This window comes from Stenella coeruleoalba, assembly GCF_951394435.1.
Source record: "Stenella coeruleoalba genome assembly, chromosome: 2".
In the NCBI taxonomy this organism is placed as follows: Eukaryota; Metazoa; Chordata; class Mammalia; order Artiodactyla; family Delphinidae; genus Stenella; species Stenella coeruleoalba.
The window spans coordinates 170,402,997-170,422,257 of NC_137147.1; the positions used below are offsets into that span (position 1 = coordinate 170,402,997).

At 43.4% G+C, this 19,261-nt stretch overlaps 1 protein-coding gene across 2 annotated transcripts in view; it reads right to left on the reverse strand.

Annotated features, from left to right (window-relative positions):
• LOC307182462 (uncharacterized protein C10orf67, mitochondrial) overlaps positions 1-13,706 on the reverse strand; it is a gene marked incomplete at its 3' end in the record, with an annotated part of 116,479 nt that extends 102,773 nt beyond the window's left edge. For both annotated transcript variants that reach the window (XM_079913767.1, XM_079913766.1), the window contains exon 1: positions 13,192-13,706. In XM_079913767.1, coding sequence (XP_079769893.1) covers positions 13,192-13,355 — 164 coding nt within the window. In that variant the 5' untranslated portion in view covers positions 13,356-13,706. The remainder of the gene's footprint in view (positions 1-13,191) is intronic.
• Between the last annotated feature and the right edge of the window lie 5,555 nt (positions 13,707-19,261).

A 19,261-nucleotide genomic window follows, 5' to 3' on the forward strand; every position in this document is an offset into this window, starting at 1 on the left:
GCAAGATAAAAACCCACCAGACCTAACAAATGAAGAGGAAATAGGCAGTCTACCTGAGAAAGAATTCAGAATAATGATAGTAAAGATGATCCAAAATCTTGGAAATAGAATAGACAAAATGCAAGAAACATTTAACAAGGACCTAGAAGAACTAAAGATGAAACAAACAATGATGAACAACACAATAAATGAAATTAAAAATACTCTAGATGGGATCAATAGCAGACTAACTGAGGCAGAAGAACGGATAAGTGACCTGGAAGATAAAATAGTGGAAATAACTACTGCAGAGCAGAATAAAGAAAAAAGAATGAAAAGAACTGAGGACAGTCTCAGAGACCTCTGGGACAACATTAAACGCACCAACATTCGAATTATAGGGGTTCCAGAAGAAGAAGAGAAAAAGAAAGGGACTGAGAAAATATTTGAAGAGATTATAGTTGAAAACTTCCCTAATATGGGAAAGGAAATAGTTAATCAAGTCCAGGAAGCACAGAGAGTCCCATACAGGATAAATCAAAGGAGAAATACGCCAAGACACATATTAATCAAACTGTCAAAAATTAAATACAAAGAAAGCATATTAAAAGCAGCAAGGGAAAAACAACACATAACACACAAGGGAATCCCCATAAGGTTAACAGCTGATCTTTCAGCAGAAACTCTGCAAGCCAGAAGGGACTGGCAGGACATATTTAAAGCGATGAAGGAGAAAAACCTGCAACCAAGATTACTCTACCCAGCAAGGATCTCATTCAGAATTGATGGAGAAATTAAAACCTTTATTGACAAGCAAAAGCTGAGAGAGTTCAGCACCACCAAACCAGCTTTACAACAACTGCTAAAGGAACTTCTCTAGGCAAGAAACACAAGAGAAGGAAAAGACCTACAATAACGAACCCAAAACAATTAAGAAAATGGGAATAGGAACATACATATCGATAATTACCTTAAATGTAAATAGACTAAATGCTGCCACCAAAAGACACAGATTGGCTGAATGGATACAAAAACAAGACTCATATATATGCTGTCTACAAGAGACCCATTTCAGACCTAGAGACACATACAGACTGAAAGTAAGGGGATGGAAAAAGATATTCCATGCAAATGGAAACCAAAAGAAAGCTGGAGTAGCAATTCTCATATCAGACAAAATAGACTTTAAAATAAAGGCTATTACAAGAGACAAAGAAGGATACTACATAATGATCAAGGAATCGATCCAAGAAGAAGATATAACAATTGTAAATATTTATGCACCCAACATAGGAGCACCTCAATACATAAGGCAAATACTAACAGGCATAAAAGGGAAAATCGACAGTAACACAGTCATCGTAGGGGACTTCAACCCCCCACTTTCACCAATGGACAGATCATCCAAAATGAAAATAAATAAGGAAACACAAGCTTTAACTGATACATTAAACAAGATGGACTTAATTGATATTTATAGGACATTCCATCCAAAAACAACACAATACACATTTTTCTCAAGTGCTCATGGAACATTCTCCAGGATAGATCATATCTTGGGTCACAAATCCAACATTGGTAAATTTAAGAAAATTGAAATAGTATCAAGTATCTTTTCCAACCACAATGCTATGAGACTAGATATCAATTACAGGAAAAGATCTGTAAAAACTACAAACACATGGATGCTAAACAATACACTACTTAATAACGAAGTGGTCACTGAAGAAATCAAAGAGGAAATAAAAAAATACCTAGAAACAAATGAGAATGGAGACACGACGACCCAAAACCTATGGGATGCAGCAAAAGCAGTTCTAAGAGGGAAGTTTATAAGAACACAATACTACCTTAAGAAACAGGAAACATCTCGAATAAACAAGCTAACCTTGCACCTAAAGCAATTAGAGAAAGAAGAACAGAATACCCCAAAGTTAGCAGAAGGAAAGAAATCATAAAACTCAGATCAGAAATAAATGAAAAAGAAATGAAGGAAACGATAGCAAAGATCAATAAAACTAAAAGCTGGTTTTTTGAGAAGATAAACAAAATTGATAAACCATTAGCCAGACTCATCAAGAAAAAAAGGGAGAAGACTCAAATCAATAGAATTAGAAATGAAAAAGGAGAAGTAACAACTGACACTGCAGAAATACCAAAGATCATGAGAGATTACTACAAGCAACTCTATGCCAATTAAATGGACAATGTGGAAGAAATGGACAAATTCTTAGAAATGCACAGCCTGCCAAGACTGAATCAGGAAGAAATAGAAAATATGAACAGACCAATCACAAGCACTGAAATTGAAACTGTGATTAAAAATCTTCCAACGAACAAAAGCTCAGGAGCAGATGGCTTCACAGGCGAATTCTATCAAACATTTAGAGAAGAGCTAACACCTATCCTTCTCAAACTCTTCCAAAATATAGCAGAGGGAGGAACACTCCCAAACTCATTCTACGAGGCCACCATCACCCTGATACCAAAACCAGACAAGGATGTGACAAAGAAAGAAAACTACAGGCCCATATCACTGATGAACATAGATGCAAAAATCCTCAACAAAATACTAGCAAACAATCCAACAGCACATTAAAAGGATCATACACCATGATCAAGTGGGGTTTATTCCAGGAATGCAAGGATTCTTCAATATACGCAAATCAATCAACGTGATACACCATATTAACAAATTGAAGGAGAAAAACCATATGATCATCTCAATAGATACAGAGAAAGCTTTCGACAAAATTCAACACCCATTTATAATAAAAACCCTGCAGAAAGTAGGCATAGAGGGAACTTTCCTCAATATAATAAAGTCCAGATATGACAAACCCACAGCCAACATTGTCCTCAATGGTGAAAAACTGAAAGCATTTCCACTAAGATCAGGAACAAGATAAGGTTGCCCACTCTCACCACTCTTATTCAACATAGTTTTGGAAGTTTTAGCCACGGCAATCAGAGAAGAAAAGGAAATAAAAGGAATCCAAATCGGAAAAGAAGAAGTAAAGCTGTCACTGTTTTGCAGATGACATGATACTATACATAGAGAATCCTAAAGATTCTGATTCACTTTGTTATATAGCAGAAACTAACACACCATTGTAAAGCAATTATACTCCAATAAAGATGTAAAAAAAAAAAAAAGAAACAATAGGTCAGTGATAAAACAGGTTCCTAGTTCCTCCTCAAGAGACATACATAATAATATATCTTTGAGTTCTGCAGGAACTAAGGCCTCCACCCAGGTGGAGGATGGAATGATGACGTTGACCCTCCTGACTTCAATCAACTAAAGCTTGGACTCTGTCAACTTCTGCCCTAATTCTATGCTGAATTCTCTTCTACTCACGTCCCTTCATGAATATGCATGTACCCTTACCTTAAAACTTCCCCAATCTTGCTGTTTGGGGAGACATTGCTTTGGGAAAGACCCCTGGTGTTGTCCTTACTTGCTGCAAGTAATAAATCATTCCTTCTCCCAATCTTTGGCTTGGTTGTGTCTTTTGGCTCAACACCCACCAAGAGGTGAACCCAGTTTTGGGGTAACAGTCTTATCATATATGCCATACCCAGTAGAGCTGACCTAGTGGAAAGGTAGAATGGCTTATTGAAGACTCAGTCATGGCATTTGAGAGACAAATCCACGAAAGGATGTGGTTCTGTCTTATAGGATGTAGTACATGCTTTCAAAGGGGAGCAGAATTTGCCACCCCCAAATATGCCTCTTTGACATAAGGATTATGTTGAGCTAGTTATTTTAAAGAAACTACAGGACTTCCCTGGTGTCGCAGTTGTTAAGAATCCTCCTGCCAATGCAGGGGACATGGGTTCTAGCCCTGGTCCGGGAAGATCCCACAAGCCGCAGAGCAACTACTACTGTGTTGCCACAACTACTGAGCCTGCACTCTAGAGCCTGTGAGCCACAACTACTGAGCCCACGTGCCACAATTACTGAAGCCCATGTGCCTAGAGCCTGTGCTCCGCAGCAAGAGAAGCCACTGCAATGAGAAGCCCGGGCACCGCAACAAAGAGTAGCCCCTGCTCACCACAACTAGAGAAAGCCCGTGCGCAGCAACGAGGACCCAACGCAGCCATAAATAAATAAATAAATTTATTAAATAAATAAAATGGTAAAATATTAAAAAAAGAAAAGAAACTACACACACGGGAGAAGCTCTGAAAACAGAATAAAAGTTACCCTTTTGTAAGAGACATTTACATTTGTAAGGAAAATCTCTGTTGTAAGCTTGTCTTCCTGGCTGTACCGGGAAGAAGAGAATGACTAAACCTCTAGAAACTCTTATCAATGTAGAAGGACATGGACTTAAAGCTGCATAACAACCATCCCCTTGTTTGCCGTGCCATCCTCACCCTCAACATCTTCTTTTGTGTTTAGCTGGAGATGATATTTAAGGTGGTGGCATGGGCCATTTCAGGGAGTTATTCAGTTTTCCTGGGTATCTCTCTTGTATACAGGAGGTATACATGTTATTAAACTTCTGTTGGTGGTATTTTTTTTTCTCCAGTTAATCTGTCTTTTTTTACAGGGTGGGGTCGGGGGGGCTCTCAGCCAATAACATAGAAAGGGTAGAAGGAAAATTGTTAGGGGAACCACTGACTGAAACCGCCCACCCTGGCCAGACAAGATAGTAGCCACTTTCATGAGTTTCTTGACAACAGGAGGTCCTGGTAAGGAACGTGGAACTAACAAGCTACCACAACCCGGAAGAATTCGGGAAAGGTCAAAAGGAGAGAGGAGATGCTAAGCCCATATGTCCTACCAACCTCCCAGAATCCTTCTCGCTGGACTCCGTCTTGACTGAGCAATGAGTGCACCACCAGGAAGGACCCTGAGTCAGAATGACTGGCCAGAGACAACCCGGAAACTAACCCCATTACCGTAGAACCCGATACTGCAAGCCACATTGCAGAGCAGCTCTCCTATGTTCCCTCACCCTGCTGCTCTCCACCCAGTCACCCCTTCCCAATAAAGTCTCTTGCTTTGCCAACACGTGTGTCTCCTCGGACAATTCATTTCTTAGTGTTAGACAAGAGCCCACTCTCGGGCCCTGGAAGGGGTCCCCCTTCCTGCAACAAAATTACTTTTCTTCCTCTACACTTTGAATCAGTACAAGACGCCATCTCTCCCACAGCCACAGGTCCAGAAATTGAGGGGTAAAAGGGGAAGAGGATCCTCTCACTCTTACACCTAATAATCCACCCCTAAAATCACTGCTTTCCTGTCCCAGCAACTTCATGATCTGCTGGCTTGGAGGTCTTAGTTCCCAAGGGGAGAATGTTTCTACCAGGAAGCACAACAATGTTTCCACTGAATTAGATGAGAGTGAATTGACCTGGTACCTGGCCACACTGTGTGATCCTTACGCCACTAAACCAAAGGCAGAGAAAGGGGGCACTCTACTGGTTGAAATGATTAATTCGCATTATCAAGAGGAAAACAGGTTGTTGGTACACAGTGGAGTCAAGAACTATGTCTGGAACCCAGGAGTTTCTCTGGAGTAACTCTCAGCATTTCCATGTCCAACAGCAAAGATGAATGGAAAAATACAGCAACCCCCCAAAATCAGACAGGACTTTTGAGGACTCAGGACCTTCAAGAATGACGATATGGATCTCCCAGCTATGTATAGAACCTTGGCTTGCCTGTATCTTTCACCAAGTTCCTTGGCCACTCAACAAGCCATGCCCATGTGAAACGGAGAAGGACCCTATGGTGCTTGCCCCCCATGTCCTCAGGCTGCATTTTGTCTGTGGAAAAACTTTAGCCAAAGAATAAGTTTAATCAGAGAAGTGAGAAAATGCAGAAACAGAGGAAAACAGTCACAGGAGACCAAATAATAATAGTTTAGTCAGTAAGCAAAGTCAAGGACCTTTAGTTCCTCCTTAAGGGCTATAGGTAATATTCTGAGCCATATCCTGTGAGCTGTCTTATACTGAAACCCTCACCAGGTGAGGTGAGGACCTAACTACGTGAGGACCAGGCTGTAGCCATGACATACGCTGCCACAATTCCAAGAATTGGCCTCAAAGAAATGGAAACAAACCGACCCTGGAACTGAAGATTAACTGTACCTAAAACAATCGAGACGATGCAGGTCAGACCACTGATGACCAATTTCAAGATGACTGTCAGAGCTGACTGCGCTGTTTCTGCAGGTAGCCGCCTTGCTCTGTCTATAAAGGCTCTTGCATCCTGAGTTGGATGCGAGTCGGCCTTTGAACAGGCGTCCGCCCTCCCTGCCTCCAGTTGCTGGCCTCCGAAATAAAGCAACCTTTCCTTTCCTACCGACCCTTGTCTCTCGACAATTGGCTTTCCAGCAGCGAGCAGCCGGACCTTGGTAACACATGGACCAGCTCTTGTTACCAGGAAGAGCTAAATCAGACTCCATGTTGGATCTGTTTCTTTTATTTTAACCTTTGCTTCCCGTTGCTTTTGTTCACTAAAAGGATACTCTCTATACATAATGGCCTGCCTTGGGGAACCCTGCCCCTCTGCCTGAATGTTAAACAAAAGTGCCTTTGTTCAGGGAAACATCCTGACCCTGTCCCCTTGTGAATGGCTGCAAGAAAGAAGAAATTAACACATCCCCTCCCTGAGGCTGGCCATCCCAGGAGATATTTGCAAGACTTATGGCCTTTTTACTTTACTTCCTCACCCCCTCCCCCTCTCTGTTCCATCAAAGAAACTGGCATCCAAACCCCGATAAGATGGGTTTTTTTGGAGATATTAGTCTCCCATCTTTTCCGTCTGCGGCTTTCCGAATAAAGTCATGTTCCTTGCCTCAACACCTTGTCTCCCGATTTACTTGCCTGTGGTATGGCGAGCAGAGCGAACTTGGACTCCGTAACACTCTGGGCAGCACCCTCTGGCAGGTGTCTCTACCACCAGCCGCATCCTCTCCCAAGAGGTCTTAATCTCAGCATTTGGTGGGGTGGGAGCCTGCTTAGTCCCTTCTGTGCTGACGCCTCCTCTGCCCTTGGGGTCACGGCTGCATTTGCATTCACTACGACAATGCTGCTTAGGGTCTTTTATCACCTTTACCACCTTTTACTAGTTAAAAATCCTCTTTAATATTTAATAAGAAACGGGAAATGTTTGTTCCCTGTTCAAATATTGGTGAGGTTTCTGCCTCCTGTTTGGACTCTGCGTGCTACATCAATACAATAAATACAAACAACAACCTAAACTTAACCTGTTTCTTTATATTCTGCAACGCCTCCCATTTAACAGACCTCAGTGACTCACCCTTCCAGCCTGGAAATGCAATCCTTTACCCTTTCCAACACCAGGCGGCTCCTTTTTACTACTCAGCTGCATTGTTCAATAAGCCTGACCACATATGTTCTTTCCTTTCTTCCCACTTTAAGCAAAAGATCTGTGGTAGGTGGTAAATTATGAATGTGAGTAGGTTTTATGATAAATATATGATGTTACATGTCAATTATATCTCCAAACTAGAAAAAAAAAATAGAGGTGCAAAAAAAACCCCACCCCAAATACATATATCTTCAGGATATGATTTAGAAACTTGGAATAATGTTTTCAGCTATTCCATCTGATGCCATAATATTATAGTAATACAGTATGATATTTTAAAACCAGGTTCAAGAATTTTATAGATACCTCCTCCAGGGTGTCTAGAAATAATATTAGTGCCTATTTACTGTGTTAAAGAGAAAACCACAGGCTCAAAATGGCATTACTCGTTCTAAAGCCCATGATACCAAATCTAGACTTAATACTTGACGTAATTGCAGTTTCAACCTTCCCCAGAAGTGTACTCCTAATCAACCAGTCTGGAATTTTCTGGTCAGCACCAAGAAGATAATCTGTCACGGGGGTGTGGGGGGCTCTCCATTCCGCCCCCAGAGGAAGAAGAGGCAATCTGCATGATAAAACCCCTGCCTTTCCCTTTCCCCAAAAAGATAAGCCCTAGCCTAAAAGCAATGCTTTCTTCTCCTTCACGAATAGCTCTTTTTCCTATAGAAACCTCCCATTTTGTACAACCCCCTTGGAGCACCCTTCTAATTGCTAGATAGAATGCTGCCCAATTCACGAATCACCTAATTAAACCAATTAGATCTTCAAATCTACTGGGTTGAATTTTATTTTTTAACAATTGAATGCGGACTTCCCTGGTGGTGCAGTGGTTAAGAATCCTCCTGCCAATGCAGGGGACACGGGTTCGAGCCCTGGTCCCAGAAGATCCCCCACGTGCTGCGGAGCAACTAAGCCTGCGAGCCACAACTACTGAGCCCGCGTGCTGCAACTACTGAAGCCGCACGCCTAGAGCCCGTGCTCTGCAACAAGAGAAGCCACCGCAATGAGAAGCCCGGGCACCGCAACGAAGAGTAGCCTCCGCTGGCCGCAGCTAGAGAAAGCCCGCACGCAGCAACGAAGACCCAACGCAGCTAAAAAACAAAACAAAACAAAACAATTGAACGCTTAACTTGTCCCATGTGCTTAGTCAAGATATACGTCTTAATACACACACACTTTCTTCTCAGGTTATCTACCTTTCTTGTTCTGAAGATATGGAAGCTGAGGCTCAAAGATTGTTAAGTACAGTAAATCCCCTAATACGAACCTTCAAGTTGCAAAGGTTAATCTAAAAATCACAAGCCTGGGAATTCCCTGGTGGTCCAGTGGTTAGGACCCCACGCTCTCACTGCCAAGGGTGCTGGTTCAATCCCTGGATGGGGAACTATGATCCCACAAGCCACATGGCATGGCCAACAAAAACCAAACAAAAAACCACAAGCCTGAAGTGACAGAGTCTTACCCTCCATCCCTGGTGAGAACAGGCCTATGGCTCTACTATCCCTAACTGGTCCTAACTTTTTGAATGACTGATTTAGAGAATTCTGGCTCATTCAGAATCTAAGTGCAACATGAAAGTTCATTCTTCAGCTTCCCATCAAATTCCAAATGTGTCTAATTTTAGATAACAAGCCCTCTGCCTAGAATGGAAACCAACATCACAACAAACTAAGTGGTTCCTACACAGTCCCTATTTACAGGTTTAACAATTTGATTTCTGAATAATAGCTTAGTTATTATGCATAAAATACAGTCTTGGAAAAATAGCAATTACAGGGTTTTTTTCAAACAAATTAGATACAAAATTAACATGTTAACTTATAGAAAATAGATCCATGAATATTTATTAATAGAATGCAATGACACGTCTCACTAAATCCTAGAATAATCTATCCTAACAAATGCTCATTAATGAATTAGTCAAAGAAAGTGGCATTAAAGTGCACCAAACTTTCACTATGGTGTACTGCTCAATTTTAACTAAGGAAAATATTGCTTCCACCTTTTTCCTCTTCAAAGGGCACACAACTTTGATGTGCCCCAAGGCTCACACACTGCCTGGGTGATCTGACCAAGTTTCCCAGCTCTAGATCCATCTTTGTGCCAATTACCCCCACAATGGTACAGCCATCCTGGGCCTCTCTTCTGAACTTTAGGCTTTAAAGGTAGCAGAATATGGTACCCCGAAATATGCCCCTTTAGCATAAGGATTATTTTGAGCTAATTATTTTTGAGGAACTGCAGACACAGGTGAAGCCCTGGAAACAGAGTAGAAGTTACCCATTTGTAAGAGAAATTTACATTTATAAAGGAACTCTCCATTTGTAAGTGTCTTCCTCTCCTACCAGGAAGATGGTTCTAACTCACAAAAGAATCTTATTAAAGGAGAAGACACCCCTTTAAATCTGCATAACAGACCTTACCCTTTTTTGCTGGACTTCTTGGTAACCTCCCATAACTGGCCTCCCTCCACCCTCCATCTTTCTTTTGTATTCAGCTGAAGATGGTATTTAAAGCCGTGGCTTGGGCCATCTTGGAGTTTTACTCATTTTTCCTGGGTAACTCCTAGGTATACATGAGACATGCATGTTAATAAACTTGTTTGTTTTTCCTCTTGTTAATCTTTTATAACCGGGGCTGTCTCAGCCAAGAACTCAGAAAAGTACAGGATAAATTACTGTCCCTTCTCTAAACACTCACATAACCAACTACCAACTTAACAGCCCAGATGGATGGCTAAGAGTTACATCTGAGATATTATGTCCAAAAGTAAGCTTATGATATTCCCCCCAAGGCTATTCGTGTCCTAGTTTTCTCCATCCCAGTTCATGGCAACTCCATCCTTCCAGTTAGCCAGCTCCCACTCTGTGCCTATCAGTCCTACCTTCAACATAGATCTAGAACCTGACGAGTCTCACCACCTCCAACTCCTGCTACCACCACGGTCATTTTTCACCAAGCATATTGTCCTAGTCCCTTAACTGGTTTCTCTGTTTCTACCCCTGTCCTCACTATAGTCTCATATCAAAGCAATTGCCAGGATAATTCTGTTGAAAGATAAACCAGATTATGTCATTCCTCTCCTCCAATCCCCTCATGTCTTCCCATCTGTGACAGTGTGATTTATAATAAACATATATATATTTTGGTCTTCATCCGTGCTTCCTGCCTCACAGCAGCCCAAATCCTTGGAATTTCCTAAGCGACAAGCACCATGAGAGAACCTTTTGTTATACTGATAATATTTGGTCTTCTGTCCTCAGTTTCTGAAATAGTGGAAAAAGGTGAACGGGGTGTCTTTGGCTATTCGTGAGAAGCCCCTTTCAACCACACCTGATTTTATGGGAATGAGGTGACTTTTGAAAAGCCCCTAAGGATGGGGGGGTTGCCAGGGGAACCAACAATGATGAGAGGGTTAGAACTTTCCATCCCAACCCCCAATTCCTCTGGAGAGGGCTGGAGGTTGAATCAATCACAAAAAGTCAATGATTGCACCAATTCTGCCTATGCAGTGAAGCCTTCATAAACATCCCTGAATTACAGGGTTCAGAGAGCTTCCAGGTTGGTGAACAAGAATGAACTCATGTGCTAGGAGGGTGGCGCACCCCAAACTCCACAGGGACAGAAGCTCTCGTGCTCCAGACCCTTCCAGACCTCGCCCTATGTATCTCTTCCTCTGGCTCTTCATTCATATCCTTTAATATTCTCTGTAATAAACCAGTAACCGAGTAGGTAAACTGGATTCTTGAGTCCTGTGAGCCACTCTAGCAAATCAACTGAACTTGAGGAACCTCTGAGTTATAGCTGGTTGTCAGAAGCACAGGTGACAACCTGGACTTGCAATTGGCCTCTGAAGAGGGAGGACAGGGGCAGTCTTGTGGGACTGAGCCCTTAACCTATGGAATCTGACACTATCTCCAGTTAAACTACAGGACACAAGAACAAAAGAGTGGCTACCAGTAGGGAGAGGGAAAGAGGGAGGGGCAACACAGGCGTAGGGGATCAAGAGGTACAAACTATTAAGTTAGCTACAGGATATAATGTACAACATGGGGAATATAGCCAATATTTTATAAGAACTGTAAGAAGAGTAACATTTAAAAATTGTGAATCACTATATTGTACACCTGTAACTTACATAATATTGTACAGCAACTATACTTCAATTAAAAATAAATAAATAAGCAAACTACAGGACACACCCAGTGTCTGCTGAGAATTGGAGAATTGCTTGGCGGTGTTGAAAAAACACATCTGACCACCTCATTCAAGGTCAATGCTGAAGTCCTTACAAGGATCTAGGTCCCAGGCCATCCGGCACCATCCCCTTACCTCTGACCTCATCTCCACTGCTCTCTCCTCCCCCCACTGCTCCAGCCTCCTGGTGACACCCACGCCCACTCTCTTCTGCTTCCTGTCTTGCCTGGAACACTTTGTTCCCTGAGAGGGTTCCCCCTCCAGCCTGCAGGTCTTCCCCCCAAAGTCATCTCCAAGAAGCCTTCCTTGACCACAGTATCTAAAATTACAACCTCCTTCCCCACTCCACACACTATTTCTTCGGCTCTGTTTCCCCCTTAGCACTCACCACCACTTAACTTATTTATTATAGAGTCTGCTTGTCTATCGCTGGTTTCCTGACTAGAACTAAACTTCACAAAGGACACGCTTGTGTTGGTTTGTGGACTGCTGCTTCCTCATGGGCTGATTCTTCCCTCATTCCGGGACTGCAGTCAGTACTGAGCCTCTCCCACTCACACCAGACACCTGAGAACCAGCACAGTCTCCCCCCCCCCACCCCACCCCCCAGCACCGCAGGTGAAGAGAAACTCACACGCGCATCAGTGGTTCCTTTGTTCACGCAACAAGCACTAACTGAGGCCCTGGCACTGTCAGTCTGGCCGCTGAGCACCGCCAGTGCGTTTTGCTGGAGAAGCTCCCCACCACGGAATGCTCCGGAACCCAGGGCAGGATGTCATTCCTCTCAGTCAACCACTAGAACAGGTGAGACACTGTGCCCACCGAGCTTACCATCCGCTGCTGCCAATATGTATTTTCACAACCACCAATCAACCAGGTTCTGATCCCTTTTAACAAACGCACCCACTTAATACAGTTGAGCGGAGGCAGCTGGTCTGGCGGCACCATTTCACTGCGTCGGTCCCCACCACTGGGCTTTGGTCCCTTCTTCCCATTCGGGAGCGGCCTCAGTGGGCGGGGCTTGCCTCTCAGCCAGCCCACCGGGCACCACGAGGCCCTTGTCTTAGGGCCTCCACAGCAGCTAACCTAGTGCAGGCCACTTACGGATTTCAAAAGGTTTTTAGAAAGAAAAGTACCTTTTTTTTTTTTTCCCCAAGAAACGTCAGCTCTACATTATCCAAATAAAACTGGAGCAGAGGGGGCAAAGAAGGATTATGAGATGGAAAAACTATAGAAAAAGGTCAGTAACAGTTATATTGGCAAACACTTCTGTGGTACTATGTACGCTATATATATGACATTCTTCCAAACACTCAGATTAACTCACTGGATGCTCGCTATGAACTATTAAGGAGGCACTATGCGCCATCATCACCATCGCGGCTGTTTCCCCTTTGAGATAACGAGGCACAGAGAAGTTAGCTAACTCGCCCAACTCTTGGGGCCTGTAGCGTGTCATTAGGATTCGAACCCAGGCAGTCTGGCTCCAGAGTCCGTGCTTAGTGTACAGTAGTACATTTTAGAAATCAAAACAGCAGCCCTGTGGCCTGGAGCCAAGAGCCCGGGGAGCGGTGGAGCGCGGGAAGGAGCGCGGGGCGCCGTGTTGACCTGAGGGAGGGGCAGGCAGCGCGGGCCGGGGCGCCGCAGCTCGCGCCGGTCACCTGGGGCTGAACTGGAATTGTTCAATAGTGGACTCGAGGTTCTCGATGATCCTCCAGCACTCCTCGGTCTCATGCGCGTCGGCACAGCTCTCCATCGAAGCCGCGGTGGTGGCAGCTGGGCCGGGCGCCTCCCGCCTAGTCCAGGACCCGGCGTCCGTTGCCATGGCGACTCCCGGGGAACCGGCAGAGCGCCGGAATCCTGGGGGCGCGGGCGCGACGGGCGGCCTGGAGACTGCCCGGGAGTCGACCCGCTGCCGCTTCCACTGCCCGCCTGGCTCACGGCTTCCTGTTCTCGGTGCGCACGGGCCAGGCCGCCGCTGACATGTCCCCAGGGGAGCTGGACTCCTGTAGATAACCCTGCGGCAGCCAACCACGCCCCGAACTCTTCCGCGCCTTCTCCTGTGCTAAAGCTCTGAGCTCAGCCTCCTGCGAGGCCCGCGCACTTGGGGGGAGTGGATGCCTGAACTCCTTTCCTACGTCAGCACCCCTCTCCTCGCGACATTAGATGGAAGCTCGACGGCCCTCGCTTTCCTGACCTTCCTCCCTATGCTAAAGGTCATCTTCCGGGAGGATGAAAAATAGTGCACCCATCTAATAACGATGCCCTTTGCATAATGAGCCTTGGGCTCTCAGAGCAATCCCATAATAAGAGGGAAGCAGGCAGCCTGATGAATTGCCTATACCTGCCAGTTGGCCACAAACGTAGGTGTTCGTGGACAAAAAATTTTTTTGCAGAGATTAATCAGGTTTACATTCCTATTTAATATAAAAGGTCAGAACTAACGCATCGTTTTAAGCTATACCGTGTTGTGTGGAATTCATTTTTACTGCTTCTACAATAATAAGTTCCTTATAGCGAAACTGTTGCTAATCCTTTATTTTAAATTAGGTACCACTCATTGACAATGATAGCAAACATCTATTCTGATATCATCAATATGTCATTGCCTGGTTTTTGAAGTAAGTAATTTCAGTTTAGAACTAAGCATTTCAATCTGTTGTCTACAGGAAAAGAAAATATTTTCTTCTCTCTCATAATAATTATGTAAAAAGAAGTTAGTTTGGTATTGGATGCTCAAAATACAAAGAATAAATCACTGTAAATCACTGTAGCACTATCACTACTCTAAATATCACTGTAGCACTATCACTACTCTAATATTTAAAGACAAAGATGAAAAGTCCCAAATGCCAAACAAAATTCATAACCAGTGTCAACACAGTCTTCCATGACTGTGTACATGTACAACAGTACATTTTAGAAATCAAAACAGTAGTACATTTTTCCTTCGGGAAGTTGAAGAAAGGAGAAAAGGAGCTATTTTTACTCTACGGTGGTGGTTATTTTCAAAATCTAACTTCTAAGTCTACATAGGAAAATTTTACTATATAATGAAAAGAGTATTTAAAAAATATATGTATATGTAAGTGTAATATATGTATAAATTAAATTGTCTTAAGTGAATTTTTATTTTACCACAATGCATATGAAATTTTTTAAATGAGTAAAATTCCAAGTTAAAAAGCCTGATCCAGGGCTTCCCTTGTGGCGCAGTGGTTGAGAGTCCGCCTGCCGATGCAGGGCACGCGGGTTCGTGCCCCGGTCTGGAGGATCCCACATGCCGCGGAGCGGCTGGGCCCGTGAGCCATGGCCGCTGAGCCTGCGCGTCCGGAGCCTGTGCTCCGCAACGGGAGAGGCCACGACAGTGAGAGGCCTGCGTGCCGCAAAAAAAAAAAAAAAAAAAAAGCCTGATCCATTTTGAACCAGGCCAAGATAGTGAAAAGACTGACAAGCTGTTGGCTGTTTCACTAATGCAATGCTAAATGAATATTTTGAAACTGAGGAGGGAGATCTCACAATAGATTTTATGAGTCATTGGTCGGCTCTGTGCAGTGTTTGTTGACCTATAGGGATTGCGTAGTTACACCATCCCACAAAAACATGTACTGAACAAAACCTCTTTGTTTGCCCATGCTATATAGCATATCAAGGAGCTTCAGATTTCAGTGTCTAGGAGACCAAGTTATGATGATGATTGTTTTTTGAAACTATGAACTACATAACACTTATCAGTTACCTACATTTATCTCTCAGGTGTTCTGCCTTATAAAATTGTTCATTTCAGATCATATTCCCGCCTCCAATACTGTCACTGTCAGATAATTTATTATACTAAATGCAGGCCTTTTGTATCACATGTTGAGTTCATTGATGGTTGTTAACGGAAAGCTTGTGAGCTCTGGATTAAACATTAAAAAAAAATAGTAGCTCTGAAACTTGTTTTAGTACATGGGCAAGGTTTTTGTTTTTGTTTTAACATCTCTGAGCCTCTCTTTTCTCACCAGTATAAACTAGATAATCAACCTGTCTCGGGGTGGTTGGAGATAATCCATAAAGCAAGAAAAGCAGGCAACACATAAAATGCACTGCAAGTCGAATGCTAACCAGGCCTTCAAAGAGTGTGTTCCTTCCTTCTAAACCGCAGCCGAGGAAGGTAGTATTTTAAGTTTTCCATTTTAAAAATGTTGGATATTTCATAAGCGAAAATAATTTTTACTTGCTAAATTAATAGGACTAAGGCCCCAATTTTAAATTTTCAAGTGCTTCTCTGAAACATGTATAAATATAATGTGTCCTTATATGAAAATATCACCTACCAATTATTAAAAGTGTGAACATCTCAGATGAAATAGCATGAGGATTTGATTGAGTCAAGTGCTGGCTCTAAACATAGAAATTTATATATTGCAATTGGATATTATCTGTTCTAGAGTCTAGCAAAAGTAAAAGCCAGAGGGTTTCAGTGTAGGTTTGTAATTTAAATTCTTTCTAGAGCATCATCCTGCATGAAGTGCTTATTTTTCTCTTATTATCAGCTGTAATCTAAGATTATGTGGTACAGGCTCTGTTATGTAAACTTGTTTTATGTCGTGCTTCATCCAGAACCAAAGTTCTTTGTTTGTTTGTTTGTTTTTTGCCATACGCGGGCCTCTCACTGTCGTGGCCTCTCCCGTTGCAGAGCACAGGCTCCGGACGCAAGGCTCAGCAGCCATGGCTCATGGGCCCAGCTTCTCCGCGGCATGTGGGATCTTCCCGGACCGGGGCACAAACCCGTGCCCCCTGCATCAGCAGACGGACTCTCAACCACTGTGCCACCAGGGAAGCCCAGAACCAAAGTTCTTAAATAAAGAGTTGTAACAAGAAATAGCAAGGCTCTTAGCCAGGACAATATTATGCTACTAAATCCTTCATGGAAAAACTCCTGAGACTAGAACTTTTTTTTTTTTTTTTGGTGGTATGCAGGCCTCTCACTGCTGTGGTCTCTCCCCTTGCGGAGCACAGGCTCCGGACGCACAGGCTCAGCAGCCATGGCTCGCAGGCCCAGCTGCTCCGCGGCATGTGGGATCTTCCCAGACCGGGGCACGAACCCGTGTCCCCTGCATCAGCAGGCAGACTCTCAACCACTGCGCCACCAGGGAAGCCCGAGACTAGATCATTTTAATGTCTTAAATTTTGCTGCCATGAGGTAACATGTCCACTTTTATAAAAATCCATCAGTAAGTGTTTGTTGTCTGGCTAAAGCTGAAAACCAAGATGAGAAGCTTGATCGAGAGTTTGGACAGGAGTCATTTTGATACGGAACTTAGATCTTACTGCCAAATGCCCTTGACTGCTGTAGTAAAGGGTATCCTCTATTTAAATCTAAGGTTACAAGGGAAATCAATAAAAATGTGAAAAAAATGTTAGAGGTTAGCTATCTGCAGAAGTCAGTCTATCTGAGATGGGGATTCCCTGGCGGTCCAGTGGTTAGGACTCCCCACTTCCACTGCAGAGGGTACGGGTTCCATCCCTGGTCAGGGAACTAAGATTCCCCCAAGCCAGATGGCACGGGCAAAAAAAAAAAGTGAGTCCAGGGGCTTCCCTGGTGGCTCAGTGGTTAAGAATCCACCTGCCAGTGCAGGGGACACGGGTTCGATCCCTGGTCCGGGAAGATCCCACATGCCACGGAGCAGCTAAGCCCGTGCACCACAACTACTGAGCCTGCGCTCTAGAGCCCGCAAGCCACAACTACTGAGCCCGCGTGCCACAACTACTGAAGCCCGGGCGCCTAGAGCCCGTGCTCTGCAGCAAGAGAAGTCACCGCAATGAGAAGCCCGGCACCGCAACGAAACCAAATGCAGTCAAAAATAAATTAAAAAAAAAAAAAAAGAAGTGAGTTCATTTGAGAGAAGATTTATGAACCTGGGGCTGAAGGGAATTTGGGAAATCTCCAAGTCTGGTCATGTGACCAGAGTGGATCTTCATGCCTGGGACATAGGGCATCTGTAACATGTCCACTGTAATATATGATGAGGTCGTTCAGGAAAGGTAGAAGTCTGAATGGAGAGCAATAAAAAGGCAGTTACCGTATTTCATGCAATCTATCCAAAGGTGTTAAAAATGTGAATCTTAGAATCAGTGAAAGAAGGTATAGTAAGAATTTATCAGACAGAGATCTGTTCAGGGTGCTCCATTTCATCACATCATAGAGGGATCTAGTCTCATGAGATGTGGAACACTCATCAGGCTTTTCCATAACTTGGATAAAGTACCCGCATAGTACCATCTAGTTCTCTGTTCTTTCTCCAGTGTCACAAGGCAGCTTGCCAATAACTAATCCAGACTCACAGGTACACAGATTTCCAAGAAAGACTTGGTGTAAACAGCAAACATGTGATTTTGGTTAGTGTGAGTATTCCTCTGTAGCCTGACCTAACGAACTGATAAAATACAGGATTTAGACCCGCCTTCACGAGGGCTAGACTCAGAGGCAACAAACCTGCAAGTCAGCCTTTGCCTGGGCAGTCAGCCCAACTCATTAACATCCTGTAACTGCAATTTTAGGCATCCGTCATTGTCCTTCAGCTTCAAACCCTATCTTGGAAAAGTGGTAGAAAAAAAATACAAATTTAGCAATTTCGAGAACTATCAAAGAACAGGGACATAGGAGAATACAGTAGCATGAAACCCAGGTTGTTATTGTTATAATATATGTTTATTTACCTGGAAATACTTTAGTGTACACTGAGAGGTATTATGTACATGTGACATGGGTTATGCTATAACCAAGCATGTAACCAAGGTGCTGATCAGGGGCACACAGTCCAGGGATGGCCCACCCACCATGGCTTATCAGGACGCCCACACGACAGAAGGGACTACTTCAAGCTCTGCTGTTAACTGTTCTAAAGCAACAAGCCACACTGTGCCAGTTAATATATGGCACGTCAGCAGTGGGTTTTTATTGAATGTAGTAGTCTATTGACTATCATGGTAGATGTTAGAAGCAGGCTTGAACTGGTGAATTTTAAGATCTTCAAGCTATGTAAATCAGCTAACGTAGTTCATAAATCCTCCCACCCTTGCAGGAACAGTATGCAAGAACCTCAGGAAGGCTGTAACTTAAACCCTGAGGGATGGGGCTTGACCCCTTGCCTTCTGTCCAGCCTTTGCTGTATAGTTGCCTGATGCCCACTGAAAGGGCCTAGGAGCTTGCTTCTGGAAAGTTATCACATCTGCTTCAAGGGAACCATCTGCACCTGGCGGTAGTCAGAACACCTGAAAGAACAAACTTTGTGGACCTCTCTGAACAGGCTGCATAAACTGTTTGGGCCCTGCTTGCTAATGAGTGTTTTCTAATTTCTCTTTGTTTGTTTTTGTTTTTGATTTTGAATGTTTTTTTAAATAAATGTCTGAGACTTGCTTTCATTATAAGCTGAGAGCAGGGGGAAATAGCTAACCTTGACCTTCATCAAACTCCTTTAAAGGATACAGCATTTATCTAAAGAAACCTAGGAATTGCATGTGACCAAATTAGGTCAGTTTTTTGGGAAGCCAGAGAAATCATAAAAACTTCCTTAATATGACTGATTTTGATGGATAAAATCTGTTTCTTATTCATCCTTGTATCCCCAGGACAACCCATGCCATCCACATAGTAGGTGCTCATTAAGTATTTATCAAGTGAATCAATGACTAACTCCGAATAAGTTCTTTAAAAAGGCCATTCCTAAAGAGTTGTGTACCTAG